Genomic DNA, 22591 nt, shown 5'->3' on the forward strand with positions numbered 1-22591 from the left:
CTTTTTCGTCCACTTTTTCTCATTTTTTCTTCAAATTTTTGTCATTTTTTGAAAAAAAATATTGTCCATTTTTTGTCACTTTTTTGTCCATTTTTTCTCAATTTTTCGTCAAATTTTTCTCACTTTTTAGTAAATTTTTTGGTCAATTTTTTGTCACTTTTTTGTCAGTTTTTCGTCAATGTTTTTCTCACTTTTTTGTCACATTTCCATCATTGTTTTCGTCTCAGTTTTGTTGCTATTTTCTCACCTTTCTCCCAGAAGCTTTTGGATTGGGGTAAAGCCAAACTGGAGAAAATGTACTCGGTTCAGGCGGGAGTTAAGGGTTAATATTGCCTGCAGTTCACAAACTATCCACCAGGAATTCCACGGCCTTGTTCAGATCAGTTCTTAGCTTTCCAAATGAGGCTGTGAACTCTTTTAGATTCGTCCATCGTGAACAGAAGTTAAAACCCCTCATCCTTCTGTCTCCTCCTCCTCAGATGGAGCACACCGGCCAGTCCTTCGTCTCCTCCGACGAAGAGGAGCTGCTGCAGGAGTCTCTGGAGGACAGGAAGTACCCGGGGGAGGTCACCACCCCGTCCTTCAAAGTAAAGTTCCTCCCCAAAGACGCCAAGAAGGAGCTGCTCTCGTGAGTTTCACAGCTTTTACTGTCGATCCTCGGCCCGGAGCGCTGTTTGTTAACTCCGCCCCCCCTCGCCGTCCCGCAGGTGTCCCACGCCGGGCTGCGACGGGAGCGGACACATCACGGGGAACTACGCGTCCCACCGCAGGTGAGCGGAATATCTATCTATCTATCTATCTATCTATCTATCTATCTATCTATCTATCTATCTATCTATCTATCTATCTATCTATCTATCTATCTATCTATGTATCTATCTATCTATCTATCTATCTATCTATGTATCTATCTATCTATCTATCTATCTATCTATCTATCTATCTATCTATCTATGTATCTATGTATCTATGTATCTATGTATCTATGTATCTATGTATCTATCTATCTATCTATCTATCTATCTATCTATCTATCTATCTATCTATCTATCTATCTATCTATGTATCTATGTATCTATGTATCTATGTATCTATCTATCTATCTATCTATCTATCTATCTATCTATCTATCTATCTATCTATCATGATACAATCAACAGAGGAGCCGAGGCAAAAAAGAAGCAGCTAAAGAGGAACTGTGCTTTAACCCCTTAACTCCCGCCTGAACCGAGCAAGTTTTCTCCAGTTTGGCTTTACCCCAATCCAAAAGCTTCTGGAGAAAAGGTGGGGAAATAGAGACAGAACTGAGACGGAAACAATGATGGAAATGTGACAAAAAAGTGACGAAAAATGGATGAAAAAGTGGCAAAAATGTCACAAGAAATTGATAATAAAGTGACGAAAAAATGACAAAAAATATTTTAAAAAATATTTTAAAAAATGTCAAAAATGTGATAAAAATGTGACAAAAAATGACTAAAAATAAATTAAAAAAATGCGACAAAAATGTGATTAAAAAGTGACATAAAAGTGACAATAATATGACAAAAATATGACAAAAAATGATAAAAAATTGACGAAAAAATGACGAAAAAATTACAAAAAAATGACAAAAAATTGATAAAAATTTGACAAAATATTTTTTTTAAATGACAAAAATTTGACTAAAAATTGATAAAAATTTGATAGAAATTTGACCAAAAAAATGACAAAAAATGACAAAAAATGACAAAAAAAATGACAAAAAAATGACCAAAAAAATGACAAAAAATGTCAAAAAATGTGACAAAAATGTGACAAAAATGTGATAAAATTTCACAAAATTTTGACGAAAAAATTACGAAAAAATGACAAAAATGTGACAAAAATGAGTTGAATACCCCACAAAAAAATGATGGAAAAAAAATCTGATGACGTGAGGAAAAAGCTCCTCTCGGTTCAGGCGGGAGTTCAGAGGTTAAAGTCCAGCAGCAGCCGTGCGTTTTCCTGCTTGTTACTTCCTGACTTCCTGCAAACTGATTTGAAGCCGACACCCTGGATTTGGCTCCGCCCCGGTGTGAGCTCGGTCCCCGGTGTGGGATCGGTCCCGGTGTGGATCGGTCCGGTGTGGGATCGGTCCCGGTGTGGGATCGGTCCCGGTGTGGGATCGGTCCCGGTGTGGGCTCGGTCCCGGTGTGGGATCGGCCCCGGTGTGGGATCGGTCCCGGTGTGGGATCGGTCCCGGTGTGGGATCGGTCCCGGGGTGGGATCGGTCCCGGTGTGGGATCGGTCCCGGTGTGGGATCGGTCCCGGTGTGGGATCGGCTCTGATTTGCTGCTTCGCTCTGTCCGTTTCCTCCTCAACGCCTTCGGTTCTTGGCTGTTTGTTACATCTTAAACCAGGGATCTCCAGCCTTTTTCACACACAGTGACCTAAACCAGGGGGAGGCAACGTCAGGCCCGGGGGCCAAATCCGGCCCTCCAGCACAGAGCCTTTGGCCCTCGAGACGATTCTGAGAAATATTATTATACAAATCAGAAGTACTTTAATCGTTTTAGAGTTTAATCTTTAACCTCTTACCACCCGCCTAAACCAAATGCATTCTGTCCCCTTTGGCTATTATATAGGCCTGTGTAGCACCTCATTTGAAAGCTAAGACCCACAAAACTGATCTTTTTCCTCACGTTGTTGCTGTGTTGGGTCACCATTTGTATGTTTTTTTAATTAGTTTTTTTTTTTAATTTTTGTCATTTTTTGTTAAAATTTTTTTCCCATTTTTATTGAATTTTTGTCACATTTTTATAGATTTTTTGTCATTTTTTTGTTGATTTTTTGTCATTTTTTTATTGATTTTTTGTCATTTTTTTATTGAATTTTTGTCATTTTTTTATTGAATTTTTTTCATTTTTTGTTGAATTTTTGTCATTTTTTATTGATTTTTTGTCATTTTTTTATTGATTTTTTGTCATTTTTTTATTGAATTTTTGTCATTTTTTTGTTGAATTTTTGTCATTTTTTTGTTGAATTTTTGTCATTTTTTTGTTGATTTTTTGTCATTTTTTTGTTGAATTTTTGTCACAGTTTTGTCGCGTTTACATCCTTATTTTCTTCTCATTTTTTGTGGCTTTTTCCCCAAGAATCTTTCTGATTAGGGTAAAGCCAAACTGGAGGAAATGTGCTCCGTTCAGGTGGGAGTTAAGAGGTTAAATACGGCTCCAGTTGAGAAGCTTTTAGATTCAGGTAAAGCTGAACTGGAGAAGATGTGCTCGTTTAAGGCGGGGGGTTAAAACTCTCACCTGCTTCTGGCTGGAGATCCCTGGTCCTAAACTTGAACAGAGATTTATCTTCCTGCTGACTCACTCTCCTGTCCTCCCCCCTCTCCCCCCTCTGTCCTGGGCCTCTCCCCCCCCCTCCCTCTGTCCTGGGCCTGTCCCTCCGCTTCTGGTTCAGCCTTTCTGGGTGTCCTCTCGCTGATAAGAGCCTCCGGTCCCTCATGGCGGCCAACACTCCTGAACTCAAGTATGTCCTTTCTGCAACTTCTCTTCACTTTTTCACTTTTCACCAAACTGACGCTGGGGCTTCGGAGCTTCAGCTTCTTGCCTCGTGTTTCGGGGCCGGGTTTTGTTGCTTTTAAGGCGAGACGCTTCAGGGGGAAAAGGTGGATTTGTGTTTAGCTTTGTCCCTGTTTTATGCTTTTTTAAATGGATCAAAAACAGCATTACAGTCGGAGTAAAGCTTTGATGCGTGATATTCATGATGTTTGTAGCACCACAGTATATTCTATGTTATAGTTATGGACACAGGTTTTGGCTAAACAGGGGCTAGTTTTGATCAAAATCCCCTCAGACTAACACCACGCCCCCTGGTGTTAGTCTGAAATATGACAAAAATGTTGTCATTTTTTTTGTCATTTTTTTGTCATTTTTTGTCACATTTTTATCAAATTTTAGTCATATTTTTGGCATTTTTTTGTCATTTTTTTGGCAAATTTTTGTCAGACTAACACCACACCCCCTCAGACTAACACCACGCCCCCTGGTGTTAGTCTGAAATATAAAAAAAAAAAAAAAAAAGTTGTCATATTTTTGTCCTTTTTTTGTCATTTTTGTCCTTTTTTTGTCACTTTTTTGTCATTTTTTGTATTTTTTTTGTCAAATTTGTATAAAATTTTTGTCTCATTTTTGTCTTTTTTTTTAATCACATTTTTGTCACATTTTTGTTATTTTTTTGTCATTTTTTTGGTCAATTTTTTATCACATTTTTGTCATTTTTTTGTCTTTTTTTTGTCACATTTTTGTCTTTTTTTTGTCATTTTTTGTCATATTTTTTTGTCAGACTAACACACGCCCCCTCAGACGAAAACAATGATGGAAATGTGACAAAAAAGTGACGAAAAATTGATGAAAAAGTGGCAAAAATTTGATTAAAAAATGAAAAAAAATTGATAAAAATTGACAAAAATGTGACAAAAATGTAACAAAAAATGGACAAAAAAATGACAAAAAATGACAAAAAATCGATTAAACAAAATTAAAAAAAAAAAAATAAGACAAAAATTTGACAATAATTTGACAAAAATGTGACAAAAATGTGATTAAAAAATGACAAAAAATTGACAAATTGATACAAATTGATTAAAAAAATGGACAAAAAAATGACAAAAAATTGATAAAAAATGATAAAAAATGACAAAAAATTGACAAAAATTTGACAAAAAATTGACAAAAATGTAACAAAAAAATGACTAAAAATTGATAAAAATTGATAAAAAATTGACAAAAAAATGACAAAAAATGACAAAAAATCGATTAAACAAAATAAAAAAATAATAAAAAAGACAAAAATTTGACAAAAAATGACAAAAAATTGATTAAATTTGACAAAAAATTGACAAAAAATTGACAAAAAATTGATTAAATTTGACAAAAATTTGACAAAAAATGACAAAAAATTGATTAAATTTGACAAAAATTTGACAATAATTTGATTAAAAAATGACAAAAAATTGACAAAAAATGACAAAAAATTGATTAAATTTGACAAAAAATTGACAAAAAATTGACAAAAAATTGACAAACAATTGACAAAAAATTGACAAAAAATTGACAAAAAATTGACAAAAAATTGACAAAAAATTGAAAAACAATTGACAAAAAATTGACAAAAAATTGACAAAAAATTGTCGAAAAAATGACAAAAAATTGACAAAAAATTGACCAAAAATTGACAAAAAATTGACAAAAAAATGACAAAAAATTGACAAAAAATTGACAAAAATTTGACAAAAATTTGACGAAAAATTGTCGAAAAAATGACAAAAAGACTAACACCACGCCCCCTAAGAAGACCAGCTACACACATCTTCCTCAGGTTTATCTCAGTAATCTACAGCAATAGTTTCCTCAGGATATTTCTAGAAAAGAGAAGCCGCTCTTCACCTGCAGCGTCTCGCCTTCACCTCACGCCTCTGTAAAGCCCGGCTCTCGATCGTCCGGCTCATTCCTACGTTTGACTCCACGTGTTGACTCTTGCAGATGCCCGACGCCCGGCTGCGACGGCTCGGGCCACATCACGGGGAACTACTCCTCCCACAGAAGGTAAACCTCCCGCCAACATGGCCGCCCCCGAACACAACACGACCCACACGCACTCAGCGAGTCAGAGAGGCCTAGAGACAGCTCATGGTAGAAGCAGACAGGAACCACTCACACGCCGCAGAGGAGAACACGTCTGCGGGAGCGACGGGGTGCGGGGTCTGGGTTTCAGTCGCTTTGACCTCGTGCCACAGGTGGATCCTCCAGAGTTTGCGAAAAAAAGATCCGCTCGTGGTTTACTTCCTGTTCCTCTTCCTGTTCCTCTTCCCGTTCAAATAAACAGACCCTGTGGTGGACAAGGAGTTCCTGATGTAAATGCTAAGCTAAAGCTAAAGAAGCTAATGGCTCACATTCATTTGACGATTTTAAGGGGGGGTATTATGGTTTTTTCAATCACATAGCAACAGTTTATAGCACACTACAGTGATGAGCAAAACTGAGACGAAAACAATGATGGAAATGTGAGAAAAAAATGACGAAGAATTTATGAAAAACAGGCAAAAATGTCACAAAAATCACCCAAAAAAATGACAAAAAAAGACAAAGATGACAAAAAAAAGAACAAAAAAATAACAAAAAGTGACAAAAAAGTGACAAAAATTTGATTAAAATTTGACAAAAAATGACAAAAAAATGAAAAAAGAAGAAAAAAAATTGAAAAAAAGACAAAAAAGTGACAAAAAATTTATTTAAAAAATGGGAAAAAAAATGACAAAAAACAACAAAAAATGATTAAAAAAAAGATTAAAATTTGACCAAAAATGACAAAAAAATGAAAAAAAACTGACAAAAAATGACTAAAAAGTGACAAAAAAGTGACAAAAATTTACAAAAAAAATGACAAAAAAATTTACTAAAAAATAACAAAAAAATTACAAAAAACTGACAAAAAATGATTAAAAATTTGATAAAAAATTGACGAAAAAATAACAAAATAAATGATAAAAAAGACAAAAAAAATAAGACAAAAATGACAAAAAAATGAAAAAAAAAAGACTAAAAAGTGACAAAAAATTACCAAAAAAAAAGATAAAAAGTTGACGAAAAAATGACACAAAATGGGACAAAAAACTACAAAAAAAATGAGTTACAAAAATGAGTTGAATAACCAACAACAAAACGATGGGAAAAAAATCTGACGACGTGAGGACAAAGATCCTCTGGGTCCAGGCGGGAGTTAAGAGGTTACAAACCGAATCACACAGAAATGTTACATTTACTCCGGGTCGTGTAATTATATGTTAACCTTTAGCTTCAAGACAAACTGTTCCTCTCCTTTATAAACACAGAACTCACTGTCCACCACAGATCTCTATAGAATTCGATCTGATCAGAGGAAATGGGAAGTTCAGGGTCTCCTCTTTGTGTAAAAGTGTCTCTCCGCTCTTCAGCCTCTTCTCCTCCTTTCAAACCTCTCAAAACGACTGAAATCCAGCCCCTGCGACGCCTCCCCCTGCGGACGTCCCTCCCCTCTCACACGCCTTCCATCCAGGCGCCTTGAGTTGTAACCTTTTGAAAAAACCTTGTTCACTTTTTCCTTTAGCGGATCTCCCTCCTGAACCCTTTTGTTATGAACTCCATACTTTGTGTTTTCAGTCTCTCCGGGTGCCCGCGTGCCAAGAAAAGTGGAATTAAAACTCCTACCAAGGACAACCAGGAGGATGCGGAGCTGTTAAAGTTCGTACCGCTCAGAAAATCCGGCTTTTTCTTAGCGATACTGACGGTAACACAAGGAGAGCATAGTCAGAACAGAGCCAGTTAGAGGCAGGGGAACAGCTGCATGGTGCCTCACACAGGATCAAACCAAACCCTCTTTATCCCTAGAACTGTCCATGTATAATAAGATCAAGTGTAATGTTTGAACACTAGAGGCTCACGTTTGTTAAAAATGACCTTTCGCAAAACTCCGCCCCCAAAACGGCCACTGTCCAATCATAGCAGGCGTTTTCCGGATCTCCTGACATGTGGATTCCGATACTTTTGGGGTCTTTTTTGTCGATACCGATACTGGTCATTTCATCAATATACATTTCTGAAACTGGTTTTATATCATTAATTGGTCAATTAAAATGATGTTACTTTAACTGGTTGATTAACCTCTTAACTCCCGCCTGAACCGAGAGGATCTTTTTCCTCACGTCATCAGATTTTTTTCCATCATTTTTTCGTTGGGTATTCAACTCATTTTTGTGGTCATTTTTTGGTCCATTTTTTGTAATTTTCTTGTCACATTTTTATCAAATTTTTGTCACTTTTTGTCACTTTTTTGTAATTTTTTCGTCATTTTTTCGTCATTTTCTTGTCATTTTTTTGTCATTTTTTTGTCACATTTTTATCAAATTTTTAGCATTTTTTTTTCACGTTTTTGTAACATTTTTGTCATTTTTTTGTCATTTTTTCGTAATTTTTTTATCATTTTTTTGTCACTTTTTTGTAACATTTTTGTCATTTTTTTGTCATTTTTTCGTCATTTTTTTGTAATTTTCTTGTCACATTTTTATCAATTTTTTTTAATTATTTTTTTATCACATTTTTGTCACATTTTTGTCACATTTTTGTCACTTTTTTTGTCATTTTTTCATCATTTTTTTGTAATTTTTTTGTCAATTTTTTATCATTTTTTCATCATTTTTTTGTCATTTTCTTGTCACATTTTTATCACATTTTTGTCACATTTTCGTCACTTTTTTGTCACATTTCCATCATTGTTTTCATCTCAGTTTTGTCGCCATTTTCTCACCTTTTCTCCAGAAGCTTTTTGATTGGGGTAAAGCCAAACTGCAGAAAATGTGCTCGGTTCAGGTGGGAGTTAAGGGGTTAAACAATCCTAATGTGAAATTAAACACATAAACAACATTTAAAACTAATACTTAAATGACAAACAGAACCTAAAACAGAATGATCAGCCTGGCTCAGTTCAATCCTTTGCTGTTGTGACTCAGAACAAAGAAATAAATCATCCTTTTGTGTTGACAATCACTGCCCCGCCTTCCTTTTACAAATGCAAATTAGTATCGATACTTTTTGCCCAATATCGATGTTTAAAAAATAGCCGTTTGGTATCGATATATCGATACTTTGGCATCGATCCGCCCATCCCCAGTAACTGGTATTTTTCCCACTTGAAAGTCTCCAGTTACGACTTCAGAGCGTTCCAGGTGATTGAAGCCGGATGTAAACAAAACTGCTAATGCTACAACAGTTAGCTCAGACGATGCTAACGTTGCCAGATCTAATTACAAACACGCGACGTTCCAAGTGTTTCCAAGTGGGAAGTGGTAAATTTACCAATAGACACAGACGGCATCTCTGGAGTCGCCCATATATGGTCATGTTTGAAGCAGTTGAGGGAAAACAAAGCGGAGAAATATCAAAACTTTCTATAATTACTCCAAAACTACTACTTTATTTTCTGCTAAACAAAGATACAAAGACATGGGGAGGAGCAAAGAGGTTCAACTGCCCAAAAATACATAAATAACAGAGAATGCTAACATGATGCTAACGTTAGCAATGACGTTTTTCGCTTCTCCTGAACAATCTGCTGATAAAACATCCACATGGGCCTGATTTAGACTTCATTTGTATCTGATAAATACGTTTATTTTCCGCCAGAAGATGGATAAAAAGAGTGAAAAACTGTGTATGCCGACCGTATGTGTAGAGTTCGGGAAAATCCACAGTTGCCATGGAGATCCGCCATCTTTGCAGCTGTTACGTTGTCCATAGGCAACTAACTCACTGTGGCGTCCGAGTGTTTTAATGTGAACAGTAACTCCAGTATTTGAACTCTCTACATTAGTTTATAATGGGGGCTAATCCCATGATGCTTAGCGGTATGACATCACAATCCCGAACTCGTTTATTTTGTCTGTATTTCCGTCTCTTCGGGCTCATGTTCAATCTGCGACTCCGACCCCAGACTAATCTAAAGCGAGCAGCAGTGACTAAGGGGGCGGGGCTTTTGCGAAAGGTCAATTCCTAAAGTTGTAGCGTGAGAGTTTCTTTAACATAAATGACACATAATCAGAGCTACGTGATTGGTTGTAATTCCAAACCGCTGATTCAATCCCCGCCCACCTGATGTTTTGGACGAATCACTTGAATCTTAATAAATGCTGAGGCTGAGAACAGAGAGGAAAGGACTGAAAATCATTGAAATCTGATCTAAGCGAAGGTTTACCGTGTCCTAACGTCCTGCCATGTCCACCCCCTCCCCCCCTCTGTCCCCTCTTCCCCCCCCCCCTCAGGTGCCCGGTGCCCGGCTGCGACAGCCTGGGGCACATCAGTGGGAAGTACGCCACCCACCGCAGCGCCTACGGGTGCCCGCTGGCGGCGCGCCGGCAGAAGGAGGGGCTTCTGAACGGGACGCCCTTCAACTGGAAGGCCTTCAAGACCGAGGGCCCCACGTGCCCCACCCCGGGCTGCGACGGCTCGGGCCACGCCAACGGCAGCTTCCTCACGCACCGCAGGTACCGCCCACTCGCCGCATCTCACACGTGGGCGGAGACTTCAGGGGTTTGCATCTGCACGACGTCTGCGAGACACGAGCGAAATATCACCAAAACGATTTTACTTATTATTTATTTATATTATTCATGTAAGGATTAAACAACTGGGAGCCGCAAAAATTGACAAAAAAATGACAAAAATGTGACAAAAAAATGACAAAAAAAATGACAAAAATGTGACAAAAATGTGACAAAAATGTGACAAAAAATGACAAAAAAAATAAATAAAAAATTGACAAAAAAATACAAAAAAAGACAAAAAAAGACAAAAAAATTTGACCAAAAAAATTGACAAAAAAATACAAAAAAACGACAAAAAAATACTAAAAAACGACAAAAAAAACACAAAAAATTGACAAAAAAAGACAAAAAAAATGACAAAAATGTGACAAAAATGTGACAAAAATGTGACAAAAAATGACAAAAAAAATAAATAAAAAATTGACAAAAAAATACTAAAAAAGACAAAAAAAGACAAAAAAATTTGACCAAAAAAATTGACAAAAAAATACAAAAAAACGACAAAAAAATACTAAAAAACGACAAAAAAAACACAAAAAATTGACAAAAAAAGACAAAAAAAAAGACAAAAAAAATTGACAAAAAATGACCACAAAAAAAAAAAAAAAATGACACAAAAATGACAAAAAATGACTAAAAAAATAAAAAAAAAATGACTAAAAAAATTAAAAAAAAATGACTAAAAAAATACAAAAAAAAAGACTAAAAATACAAAAAAATAAGAATAAAAATACAAAAAAATGACCAAAAAAATACAAAATATTACCAAAAAAAAGTGTAATCTGCGCAGCTATTACGAGTCATTCTCCGCAGCTATTACGAGGATCTCAGTCAGGCTCAACGACACAACATCAGCACAGAATCACAACACAACAGGACTAACCCGGAAACACTTTTCCCTGGAAGGAAACACCGATATGCGGCACTCGTGGGCAGGAGTTATTTACCTTTTACAAGGTTTAACCTGAAGCTAAAGCTAGCTAGCTCAACCAGCTCAACTGTTTATGGAAACAGCTGCGGTGGAGTCGCTCACACCTGGGCCCCCCCAACTCAAACTTTTATGTTTGACTTTACTAATCCAGACAAATATGCTTAACCTCTTAACTCCCGCCCAAACCGAGAGGATCTTTTTCCTCACGTCATCAGATTTTTTTTTTTCCATCATTTTTTTGTTGGGTTTTCAACTTTTTAGTCATTGTTTTTGGTTATTATTTTGTCACATTTTTTGTCATTTTTTTGTCATTTTTTTTAATCAATTTTTTTGTCATTTTTTGTGACATTTTTGTGATATTTTTGCCACTTTTTCAGTGATTTTTCGTCACTTTTTTGTCATTTTTTTGTCATTTTTTTAATCAATTTTTTGTCATTTTTTGTCACATTTTTGTCATTTTTTGTCATTTTTTAATCACATTTTTTTCATTTTTTTATCACATTTTTGTCATTTTTTTGTCACATTTTTTGTCCATTTCTTGTGACATTTTTGCCACGTTTTCATCAATTTTTCGTCACTTTTTTGTCACATTTCCATCATTGTTTTTGCCTCAGTTTTGTCGCTATTTTCCCACCTTTTTTCCAGAAGCTTTTGGATTGGGGTAAAGCCAAACTGGAGAAAACGTGCTCGGTTCAGGCGGGAGTTAAGGGGTTTGTTTGTTTGTTTGTATACTTTATTGTCCCCGTAGGGAAATTTGTCCTCTGCATTTAACCCATCCTTCGATGCCACTGGGGCAACCCGTAAGGAGCAGTGGTCGACGGCCGTGCCGCGCCCGGGGACCCATCTCCATGATGTGGAGCCAGGCTGATGGTCAGAATCACCTGGCTGGAGGATTCACCTATTGCACATGTTTTTAGTGGTAGGGGAAACCGGAGTACCCGGAGGAAACCTACGCTAAGACACTAAGAACATGGACAGGAACGATACACTCAGATACGCGTCACACGGAGGACGCCATGACGCTTCTCCGGTTCAAACCTTTAGATGTTTGAGATTATTATCATTATTATCACAGATTCTGGAAGCAGCGTCTCGTCCCGCGGCGCCGCATTATTCTCAGCTAAACCACAAAAATCCGGAGGCCAAAGGGTCCCGCTTCTGTTTTTTCTCTCTCATCGCTCCGGGTTCTTCTTCTTCCCGAAAAAAAAAGTGAAGTTTCCGTGGCCTCCGTGACTCCGCTTAAGAGCGATGCAAATTTATGGAAATGCGGCAAATTCAAATCAAGCAATTATAATTCCGAGAACGCCCACCAGCGCGGGAGGAATTACACACAGTCGTTTGGTTTTCTTCATTCGACGCGCTTCCTTTACGAGGCCGGGGTCAGGAGCCGCGGAAACGAGGATACGAGCCGCCAGAAAACGGCTAACTGAGCTTTTCTTTTTTTAAATGAACTCGGTGCGGACTGAAAAACTTACTCGTGAAGCTGAAGTGGTGTGGATGTTGGTCTGTAAATGCAGTAAATTAGAATAACTGCCTTGTATAAAATGTCTCTCTCAAAATGGCTGCAGTGAATGTCTTGAAATAGGCCTCTGTCTCTTTAAGAACCTCTGAGCCTTTAAGACACGCCCCCTCCTCACAAATACTACAATTACTGCTCGACGTATGAATGAGATGTTGTGTCGAGGGCAGATGTCACGATAATAACCCCTTAACTCCGGCCTGAACCGAGCACATTTTCTCCAGTTCGGCTTTACCCCAATCCAAAAGCTTCTGGAAAAAAGGTGGGAAAATAGAGACAGAACGGAGACGAAAACAATGATGGAAATGTGACAAAAAAGTGAGAAAACATTGACAAGAAAGTGACGAAAAATGGATGAAAAAGTGGCAAAAATGTCACAAGAAATTGAAAAAATTTGACCAAAAAAATGAAAAAAAATTGAAAAAAATGTGACACAAAATGTGATAAAAAATGGACAAAAAAAATTACAAAAATGTGACAAAAATCGGATAAAAATGTGACAAAATGTGACCCAAAAAAGTACAAAAAAATGACAAAAATGTGACAAAAATGTGATACAAAATTGACCAAAAAATGACCAAAAAAATGACAAAAATGTGGCAAAAAATGTGACAAAAATGAAAAAAAAAGACAAAAATATGAAAAAAAATGTGACAAAAATGTGAAAAAATGTGACAAAAATTGGACAAAAATGTGATAAAAAATTGACAAAAAATGGACCAAAAAATGACCAAAAAATGTGACAAAAATGTGAAAAAAAATGTGAAAAAATGTAACAAAAAATGACAGAAAAAACGACAAAAATGTGACAAAAATGTGAAAAAATGTGAAAAAATGTGACAAAAAAATGACAAAAAAATGTGACAAAAATGTGATAAAAATGTGATAAAAATGTGATACAAAATTGACAAAAAATGGACAAAAAAATGACCCAAAAAAAGACCAAAATGTGACAAAAAAATGACAAAAAATTACAAAAATGTGAAAAAAAATGTGATACAAAATTTACAAAAAATGGACCAAAAAAATGACAAAAAGTTACAAAAATGAGTTGAATACCCAACAAAAAATGATTGGAAAAAGATCCTCTCGGTTCAGGCGGGAGTTCAGAGCTTAACTGTTTTCAAACATGAGCATATAGGGGGGGTTCCATCACCTCAGGGTCCGCTCAGGGTTCACAGGGTCCGCTCAGGGTCCGCGTGGTCAGAAAGCGCCCTGTGGAGAAGATCCAGGTCCTCATCTCTTGCCTGTTCCTCTCTTCCAGCCTCTCAGGATGCCCCAGAGCCTTGTTCGCCAAGAAGAAAGCCAAGTACTCTGCGGAGGAGTACCTCAGCTCCAAGTTCAGGGCCGGCGACGGTGAGCACCCCTTTGTAACGGGCGGGAGGGCATCCGGAGCAGCCGTCCCCGTCACCGTGGAAACAGCCGGATTACGGAGCGTTGCATCAGAGAAACGCCGGAGACAGACAATTAGCCGCACCTTCTCCGCCGTGTTTCTGTTCGACTCCAGTTTAGTTTAGTTTGTTTCGGGGGAATTAAAAGGGAATTATTCACGTCTGTCCTGCAGTAAACGGGGCAGGTTTTAAAGTCTTCAATGTCAGAGGGAAAAACAGACCAAACGCTTTCTTTACCATGTTTATTCTCTGAGATTTAACCAGGAAGTGACTCCAACATGGCTTCCTTCCTTCCTTCCTCCTTTTTTCCTTCCATCTGTTTTTCTTTCCTCCTTTTTTTCCTTTTTTCCTTCCTTTTTTCCTTCCTTCCGTTTTTCTTTCCTTCTTTTTTTCCTTCCTTCCTCCTTTTTTCCTTCCTTCCGTTTTTCTTTCCTCCTTTTTTTCCTTTTTTCTTTCCTCTTTCCTTCCTTTTTTCCTTCCTTTTTTCCTTCCTTCCGTTTTTCTTTCCTCCTTTTTTTCCTTTTTTCTTTCCTCCTTCCTTCCATTTTTCCTTCCTTTTTTCCTTCCTCCTTTTTTCCTTCCTTCCTTTTTTCCTTCTTTTTTTCCTTCCTTCCTTTTTTCTTTCCTTCCTTTTTTCTTTCCTTCCATTTTTCCTTCCTTTTTTCCTTCCTTCCTTTTTTCTTTCCTTCCTTTTTTCCTTCCTTCCTTTTTTCCTTCCTTTTTTCCTTCCTCCTTTTTTCTTTCCTTCCTTTTTTCTTTCCTTCCTTTTTTCCTTCCTTTTTTCCTTCCTTTTTTCTTTCCTTCCTTCCTTGTTTCCTTCCTTTTTTCTTTCCTTCCTTTTTTCCTTCCTTTTTTCCTTCCTTCCTTTTTTCCTTCCTCCTTTTTTCCTTCCTTTCTTCCTTCCTCCTTTTTTCCTTCCTTTCTTTTTTCTTCCTTCTTTCCTTCCTTCCTTCCTTCCTTTCTTTTTTCTTCCTTCCTCCTTCTTTCCTTCCTTTTTTCCTTCCTTCCTTTTTTCCTTCCTTCTTTCCTTCCTTCCTTTTTTCCTTCCTTCTTTCCTTCCTTCCTTCTTTCCTTCTTTCCTTCCTTCCTTCTTTCCTTCCTTTTTTCCTTCCTTCCTTTTTTCCTTCCTTCCTTCTTTCCTTCCTTTTTCCTTCCTTCCTTCCTTCCTTTTTCCTTCCTTCTTTCCTTCCTTTTTTCCTTCCTTCTTTCCTTCCTTCCTTCTTTCCTTCCTTTTTCCTTCCTTCCTTCCTCCTTTTTCCTTCCTTCCTTCCTTCCTTTTTCCTTCCTTCTTTCCTTCCTTTTTTCCTTCCTTTTTTCCTTCCTTCTTTCCTTCCTTTTTTCCTTCCTTTTTTCTTTCCTTCCTTCCTTTTTTCCTTCCTTCCTTCCTCCTTTTTTCCTTCCTCCTTTTTCCTTCCTCCTTTTTTCCTTTTTTCCTTCCTTCCTTCCTCCTTTTTTCCTTCCTTCTTTCCTTCCTTTTTTCCTTCCTTCTTTCCTTCCTTTTTTCCTTCCTTTTTCCTTCCTTCCTTTTTTCCTTCCTTCCTTCCTTCCTTCCTTTTTTCCTTCCTTCCTTCCTTCCTTCCTTCCTTCCTTCCTTCCTTCCTTCCCTGACACTGTAATCCAAATATGGTCATTTCCTGTGTGTGAGACAGCAGCGGCTAAAGACAAAGGGACTAAACTTTAGGGCCGTTTTCCTTCCACTCTTTAACGACATCTGCACTTTAGTCGCTCCGTGCATTTAAGAAAAGAAAATATTTACAATTTGTTTGTTCTTTATCGATATGTAAAGTTTATTCCAGCTCCATCATCTGAAACGTTCTCCCTTTGCTCCTCAGTTCTGGACAACGACGACGACATCAAGCAGCTGAACAAGGAGATCAACGACCTGAACGAGTCCAACCACGAGATGGAGGCCGACATGGAGAACCTGCAGACTCAGGTGCGTTCAGGCTCCTCCCTCACGTCACGTTCGGCCCGAAACGCGAACCCGTGACGAGCTCAGGGCTGTGTGTGTCGTCTTGCAGATCACGTCGATGGAGAAGAACCTGCAGAACATCGAGCACGAGAACAAGCTGATCGAGGAGCAGAACGAGGCGCTGTTCATGGAGCTGTCGGGCCTGAGCCGCGCCCTGATCCGCAGCCTGGCCAACATCCGCCTGCCGCACATGGTACCAATCTCACCTTTACACCTATACACCAACATCCGCCTGCCGCACATGGTACCAATCTCACCTTTACACCTATAGTCCTATACACCTATACACCAACATCCGCCTGCCGCACATGGTACCAATCTCACCTATACACCTATGCACCAACATCCGCCTGCCGCACATGGTACCGATCTCACCTTTACACCTATGCACCAATGTCCGCCTGCCGCACATGTTACCAATCTCACCTTTACACCTACACACCAACATCCGCCTGCCGCACATGGTACCAATCTCACCTTTACACCTATACACCTACATCCGCCTGCCGCACATGGTACCGATCTCACCTTTACACCTATACACCTTTACACCTATACACCTATACACCAACGTCCGCCTGCCGCACATGGTACCAATCTCACCTTTACACCTATACACCAACGTCCACCTGCCGCACATGGTACCGATCTCACCTTTACACCTATACACCTACACACCAACATCCGCCTGCCGCACATGGTACCAATCTCACCTATACACCTACATCTGTCCTTCCTTCCTTCCTTTTTCCTTCTTTCTTTCCTTCTTTCCTTCCTTATTTCCTTCCTTCCTTTTTTCCTTTCCTTCTTTCTTTTTTTCCTTCCTTCATTCTTTCCTTTTTTCCTTCTTTCCTTTTTCCTTCCTTCCATCTTTCCTTCTTTCCTTTTTCCTTCTTTCCTTCCTTCCTTCCTTCCTTCCTTTTTTCCTTCCTTCCTTCTTTCCTTCTTTCCTTTTTTCCTTCCTTCCTTCTTTCCTTCTTTCCTTCCTTCCTTCTTTCCTTCCTTCCTTCCTTTTTTCCTTCCTTCCTTCTTTCCTTCCTTCCTTCCTTCCTTCCTTTTTTCCTTCCTTCCTTCTTTTCCTTCCTTCCTTCCTTTTTTCCTTCCTTCTTTCTTCCCTTCTTTCCTTCCTTCTTTCCTTTTTTCCTTCCTCCCTTCCTTCCTTCTTCCCTTCTTTCCTTCCTTCCTTCCTTCCTTCCTTCCTTCTTCCCTTCTTTCCTTCCTTCCTTCCTTCCTTCCTTCTTTCCTTTTTTCCTTCCTTTCTTCTTTCCTTTTTTCCTTCCTTCTTTCCTTCCTTCCTTCCTTCCTTCCTTCCTTCTTTTTTTTTCCTTTTTTCCTTCTTTCCTTCCTTCCTTCTTTCCTTTTTTCATTCCTTCCTTCCTTCCTTTCATTTTCCCTTCTTTCCTTCCTTCCTTCCTTCCTTCTTTTTTTTCCTTTTTTCCTTGTTTCCTTCTTTCCTTCCTTCCATTTCCCTTCTTTCCTTCCTTCCTTCCTTCCTTCCTTCCTTGGCACCAATCTCACCTTTACACCTTCACACCCGCCTGCCGCACCTGGTCCTCACCTCACCTGGTCCTCACCTCACCTGGTCCTCACCTCACCTGGTCCTCACCTCACCTGGTCCTCACCTCACCTGGTCCTCACCTCACCTGGTCCTCACCTGCTCCTCACCTCACCTTCCACCCTCTCTCTCCCTCCAGCAGGAGCCGATCACGGAGCAGAACTTCGACCGCTACGTCAGCACCCTGACCGACATGTACACCAACAAGGAGTGCTTCCAGAGCCCGGAGAACAAGGCGCTGCTGGAGACCATCAACAAGGCTGTGAAGGGCATCAAAGTCTGAGAAGAAAAAACAACAACAACAACCCAGCCCCGCAGAAAAAAAAAAAAAAAAAACACCACTCACAAACAAAAAGGGAATTCAGGTTTTTCAAAATGCATGGAAAAAAAAAAAACTTTACAAACCCAGGGAGCACTGAAGAAAAACGTTACGCGGACCAAAATCCACAATGCTGCTGCTGCTGCTGGGGAAAGGAAACCGGGGGAAACCAAAATCCAACGAAACGAATGAAAATCACTCCAGACTCTTCTTCTTCTTCTTCTTTCGGGGGTTGGAGATGCTGTTACGTTCCCGCCCAGTGTCCACTATCGTGTCCTTACACCTATTTTTTTTTTATTTATTTTTTTTTACGTCGGGGGGAAAAAGGGAAACGACGACGACGGCGGATCCCGTAGCATCAGCGAAAGAAACGATTTTTTTTTTTTCCCGACGCCGACTGGATTTGCCGGGTTTTTTCCGAAAGCCGCCTTGAATCGAGAAGCGGCTTTTTGTCGTTATTTATTTTCTACAATAGGACGACGGAGGAAAACAAAACAAAAAAAAAAGCATCTACTTTATTTTGTTAGCTTTTATTTATTGAAAACTAGCCCTGGAGTTCTAGTCATATGGATAGTATTTATGAATATAGGAATTGCACTTCATTTCATAGTTTTTTTTTTGTGGTACGATGTTATATTTAAAAATGGTGATGAACTTTTAAAAGTGTAATTTATTCGTTTATCGAGGTTTATTTATTTGAAGCCATCTATTTATTGTTGTTTTTATTTGGGGGGGGTTGGGGGACGCTGAATAATGTTACAGGTCTTTAGAAATGTCAATGATTTTAAAAAAGTACTATATAAATTATTATCCGTTTTGTTTTTTTTTGCATACTTTTTAACGAAGACACTTTTTAATTGCAGATGTTTTATAACTGACAAACTTTTTTGATAATTTTACAGAAGCGTTATTTATTTTTTTTGTCCTTTCGTTGATCGTTGTTGTTGTTTTTTTATGTTAATTATTATTATTTTGTGTTGCCGGTGCGTTTTTCGACAAAAAAAACAAAACACCCACACACTGCTGACGGAAGAAAGAAAAAAACAGACACAAAAAAACAAAGTATGTATTTATTATTTATTTAAAATGAAAGAAATGAAACTAATAATGGCTGTATATTTATTTTGTTATGTGCGTGATGTGACGGTTGCGTCTGAGTAGTCTCTTAAACCCGACCCATTGCTAATGTCTGAATAAAAAAGGAGGAAAATCAACGGTAAACTGCTTGATTACTGACGGCCTGTCGCTGCACTGCAAAAAGTCAACGGCGGGAAAACGAGTTGAATGACTTGAACGTGGAGCGAGGAGCTTGTTTTGTTTCCCCAATGAAGAACGAGTTTCATCTTTAGGTGTAATTTTGATACTTTCATTGGTCCGAGAGCAAGACTCGGACTAAACCTGGTCTAAAAGAAGATTAAAAATGGCCTAAAATTACAAAAATGTAACATTAACTCACTGACTGCCAATGACGTCTATAGGCGTCAATTGGGTTTTTCAATGGGAACAGCTGCAGCAAAGCCTGGAGCATGTCTGGTGTTAAAATCTCAGGTGTGCTGCCTAATGCTGCCACCTCGTGTGTTTCTTTTATTGAGTCACTAGTCTATTTCATCTTGAGGTGTAATTTTGTTGCTTCCATTGGTCCGAGAGCAAGACTCGGACTGAACCAGGTCTAAAAGAAGATTAAAAATGGCCTAAACCGGGACAAAATTACAAAAATGTAGCATTAACTCATTGACTGCCAATGACGTCTATAGGCGTCAATTGGGTTTTTCAATGGGAACAGCTGCCGCAAAGCCTTGAGCATGTCTGGTGTTAAAATCTCAGTTGTGCTGCCTAATGCTGCCACCTCGTGTGTTTCTTTAATTGAGTCACTAGGTGGCAGCATTGCTCTTTCGTTTTGGGTGATTTCACCTGTTTTCTACGGACGATTACTAAAGAATGGAAAGAGGTGCAAACAAACTTTTTTTTTTAGATGAAAGAAGAGAGACTAGTGTTTCTTTAAGTGGGTTTCGTGTTGACATAGACCAAGACCTAAATTTTCTGTGGGCTTGAAAAAACAGTCAAAATCCTAAAAAACCTCTGGCAGTGGGGAGCTCTCTGATTTGAAAATGGCTGGCAGTCAATGAGTTAAAGGGACTATACGGAGTTTAAAAATGTTAAAACTAAGTACTTTCATGTTCCTCCATGTCCTAATAGAATGAGCCCAGACCTGTTCACCACAACTGCCACTAAAATCCTGTTACTTCAGGTCTTAAGTGCCGTCATGCACGAGCTTAATATATAAGCTGCAGTTACACGTATGACCTGAGGTGGCAGTAGTGAGTATATAATGGCCAACTTGCATCTAGCCCCTTTACAGTGATAGTCTGGAAGTCTAAATGTTTTACACAATTTATAAAATGGGCAAAATCGACCACATGGTTTTAATATATATATATATATATATATATATATATATATATATATATATATATATATATATATATCCTCCCACTTCGACCAATGAGATGAGCTTTTCCTGTGAACTGGCCTGTCAGGTCCAATCAGGAGGGAGGGGGAGGAGCCTGATCGTTTACTTTAAAAAAAATTCTGTTCCTCCTCAGAAGGGCTTTCTGGTTAAAGAGGGGAGGAATTTGATTGCTTGCTTTAAATTTCATCTCTCCTCACTTTGCAAACTTACAGACTATCGCTTTAAGTGTGGTTTTAAAATAAACAAACACAGAATTGCAGATGGACCAAAGTGTTATTCTGACTGCAGATTGTGAAATAAATCAAATCTAGTCAAATCAAGACCATTTTAACTTAAACTTAAATATGTATTTGCAGTGAAGACGTGATGAGAGCAGCCGATTGTGAACTATTTTAATGTGTTCAAAGAATAAACAAAAAATTGCAAAATTGTGTCGAATTAGATCCAAACCCTGGTCTACTTTACCTCCTGAAAGTTCACTGCAAAATAACAATATGATGAGTTGACTCAGGAATCCGGAGTAATGTTGACTAGATTAATTTGGTGATGATATCTAAAGACAGGTCAACTAGTTTTTTTTAATTATTATTAATAATTGTATTGCATTTTTTTTTATATCAAATTTATTTTATTTATATGTATTTTTTTTCATTATTATTTTATTTCACCCTTTTATTTTATTAATATATCATTTACTTTTTCATTTTTTATTAAGTTAATAAATGTTTTCAAGCATTAGTTTGAAAAGCAAGCATTAGTTTATTTAATTATTACAATACTAGTACTACAATACTACAGTACTCCTATATCAAATTTATTTTTATTTTATTTTTATGTATAATTTGTTTTATTTTTTCATTATTATTTAACTTCCCCCTTTTATTTTATTAATATATCATTTAATTTTTCACTTAATTTGGTTTGTGAAAATGTGAGGATATCTAAAGACAGGTCAACTAGTTTTTTTTAAATCTTTTTTTTAATCATTATTAAAAATTGTATTAAATTCTGTTTCTCCTATATCAAATTTATTTTATTTTTATGTATAATTTTTTTTTTTTTCATTATTATTTTATTTCCCCCTTTTATTTTATTAATATATCATTTCATTTTTCATATTTATTAAGTTAATAAATGTTTTCAAGCATTAGTTTATTTAACTATTACAATACTAGGTTTGCGTTTAATATTTTAGGGTGTATTTATTAGCTGCCCTTCTCACAGTTCTACAAATATGTATTTATGTATTTATCTATTTTTACTCATATTTAATTGAGCTGCTTATCATTAAAACCCCCAAAGGAACATGTGGAAATTCAAAAAGCTAAATGAAAATCCAACCCCTCACAAACAGGCTCCTTTTTTCTTTTAAACTAACAACTAAACATCTCTAAACTGGTCCACGCTACTCGCAAATTCAAGTCACGTTAACTCGGGCTGATTTTTCGCAGTGTACGCGAGTGGGTGCGTTTCCACGGCGCCACGTTCCGCCCCTTTCTCTGAGAACATACTACACACCCTTGTAGCCTTACTCTAGATCTTACTTTTCCTAAATGCACAAGTGCCACTGAAGCTCTTTCGTTCCTGACCGGCGCTCGAAAAGCCGGAGCGTGTTGGCTTTACTTAAACGCATCGTCTTTTCCCAACAACTTCTTTATGCACATTCACTATCTTAACCCAGGTTGTATTGAAGGTTTGCTTAACTGTCTGCATGGGAAAACAAGTTCTTTTGACTCAGACCTCGTACAGAAATACCAATACATCATGACATTACTTATTATTATCAATTAATGGTTGATTTATTCAGTATTTAATACACGGAAGCTACAGTGTTTCCACGGGGCATTAAAAGTCATTGAAAGTCTTTGGTGAAATCGCTTGACTTTTGTTTCAAATGTGAAGAATTTGATCCAAAACACATTTAGTTTCACGTTTTGCTGAAATTTTCCGTACTTTTCACATCAATTTAAACAATTTTTTACTGAAAAGTTTCCCGTTTTCTCCAATTTGCTTTTAAATATCCACATTGTTGTGTTTAGGCGCTGAAGTAAAAAGCTCCTACAAATGCTACATCTTATTAGCTTGAGTGTTCTCTACTCATGCTAATGAATGAAGCCACTTTTACAGGCTAACACAAATCTCCAAAGGTCATTAATGATTTCTAACGAGGCTTTGACATCACAAAACATCTGTATCGTTCAGAATTCGCGATGTTTGATGGCTAATGCTAACGGCTATAGGGAAAACACATCGAATTCTGGAAGGTTTCCCAAACTAGCCGTCACGCTAACACGCTAACTGTCTCCTATTTCTTTGGGAAGATCACACT

The 22591-nt window shown here is 37.7% G+C and overlaps 1 protein-coding gene across 1 annotated transcript in view; it reads left to right on the forward strand.

The window, feature by feature from the left end:
* Nucleotides 1-17756, forward strand: part of LOC306982880 (myelin transcription factor 1-like) — a gene marked incomplete at both ends in the record, with an annotated part of 22625 nt that extends 4869 nt beyond the window's left edge. The window contains 10 exons of the mRNA XM_079583328.1: nt 480-628; nt 708-770; nt 3430-3498; nt 5514-5576; nt 7170-7250; nt 9824-10045; nt 13820-13911; nt 15779-15882; nt 15968-16111; nt 17613-17756. Coding sequence (XP_079439454.1) covers nt 480-628; nt 708-770; nt 3430-3498; nt 5514-5576; nt 7170-7250; nt 9824-10045; nt 13820-13911; nt 15779-15882; nt 15968-16111; nt 17613-17756 — 1131 coding nt within the window. The remainder of the gene's footprint in view (nt 1-479; nt 629-707; nt 771-3429; nt 3499-5513; nt 5577-7169; nt 7251-9823; nt 10046-13819; nt 13912-15778; nt 15883-15967; nt 16112-17612) is intronic.
* Nucleotides 17757-22591: the final 4835 nt, after the last annotated feature.

The sequence above is a fragment of the Gobius niger genome (assembly GCF_951799975.1).
Source record: "Gobius niger genome assembly, contig: SCAFFOLD_79, whole genome shotgun sequence".
In the NCBI taxonomy this organism is placed as follows: Eukaryota; Metazoa; Chordata; class Actinopteri; order Gobiiformes; family Gobiidae; genus Gobius; species Gobius niger.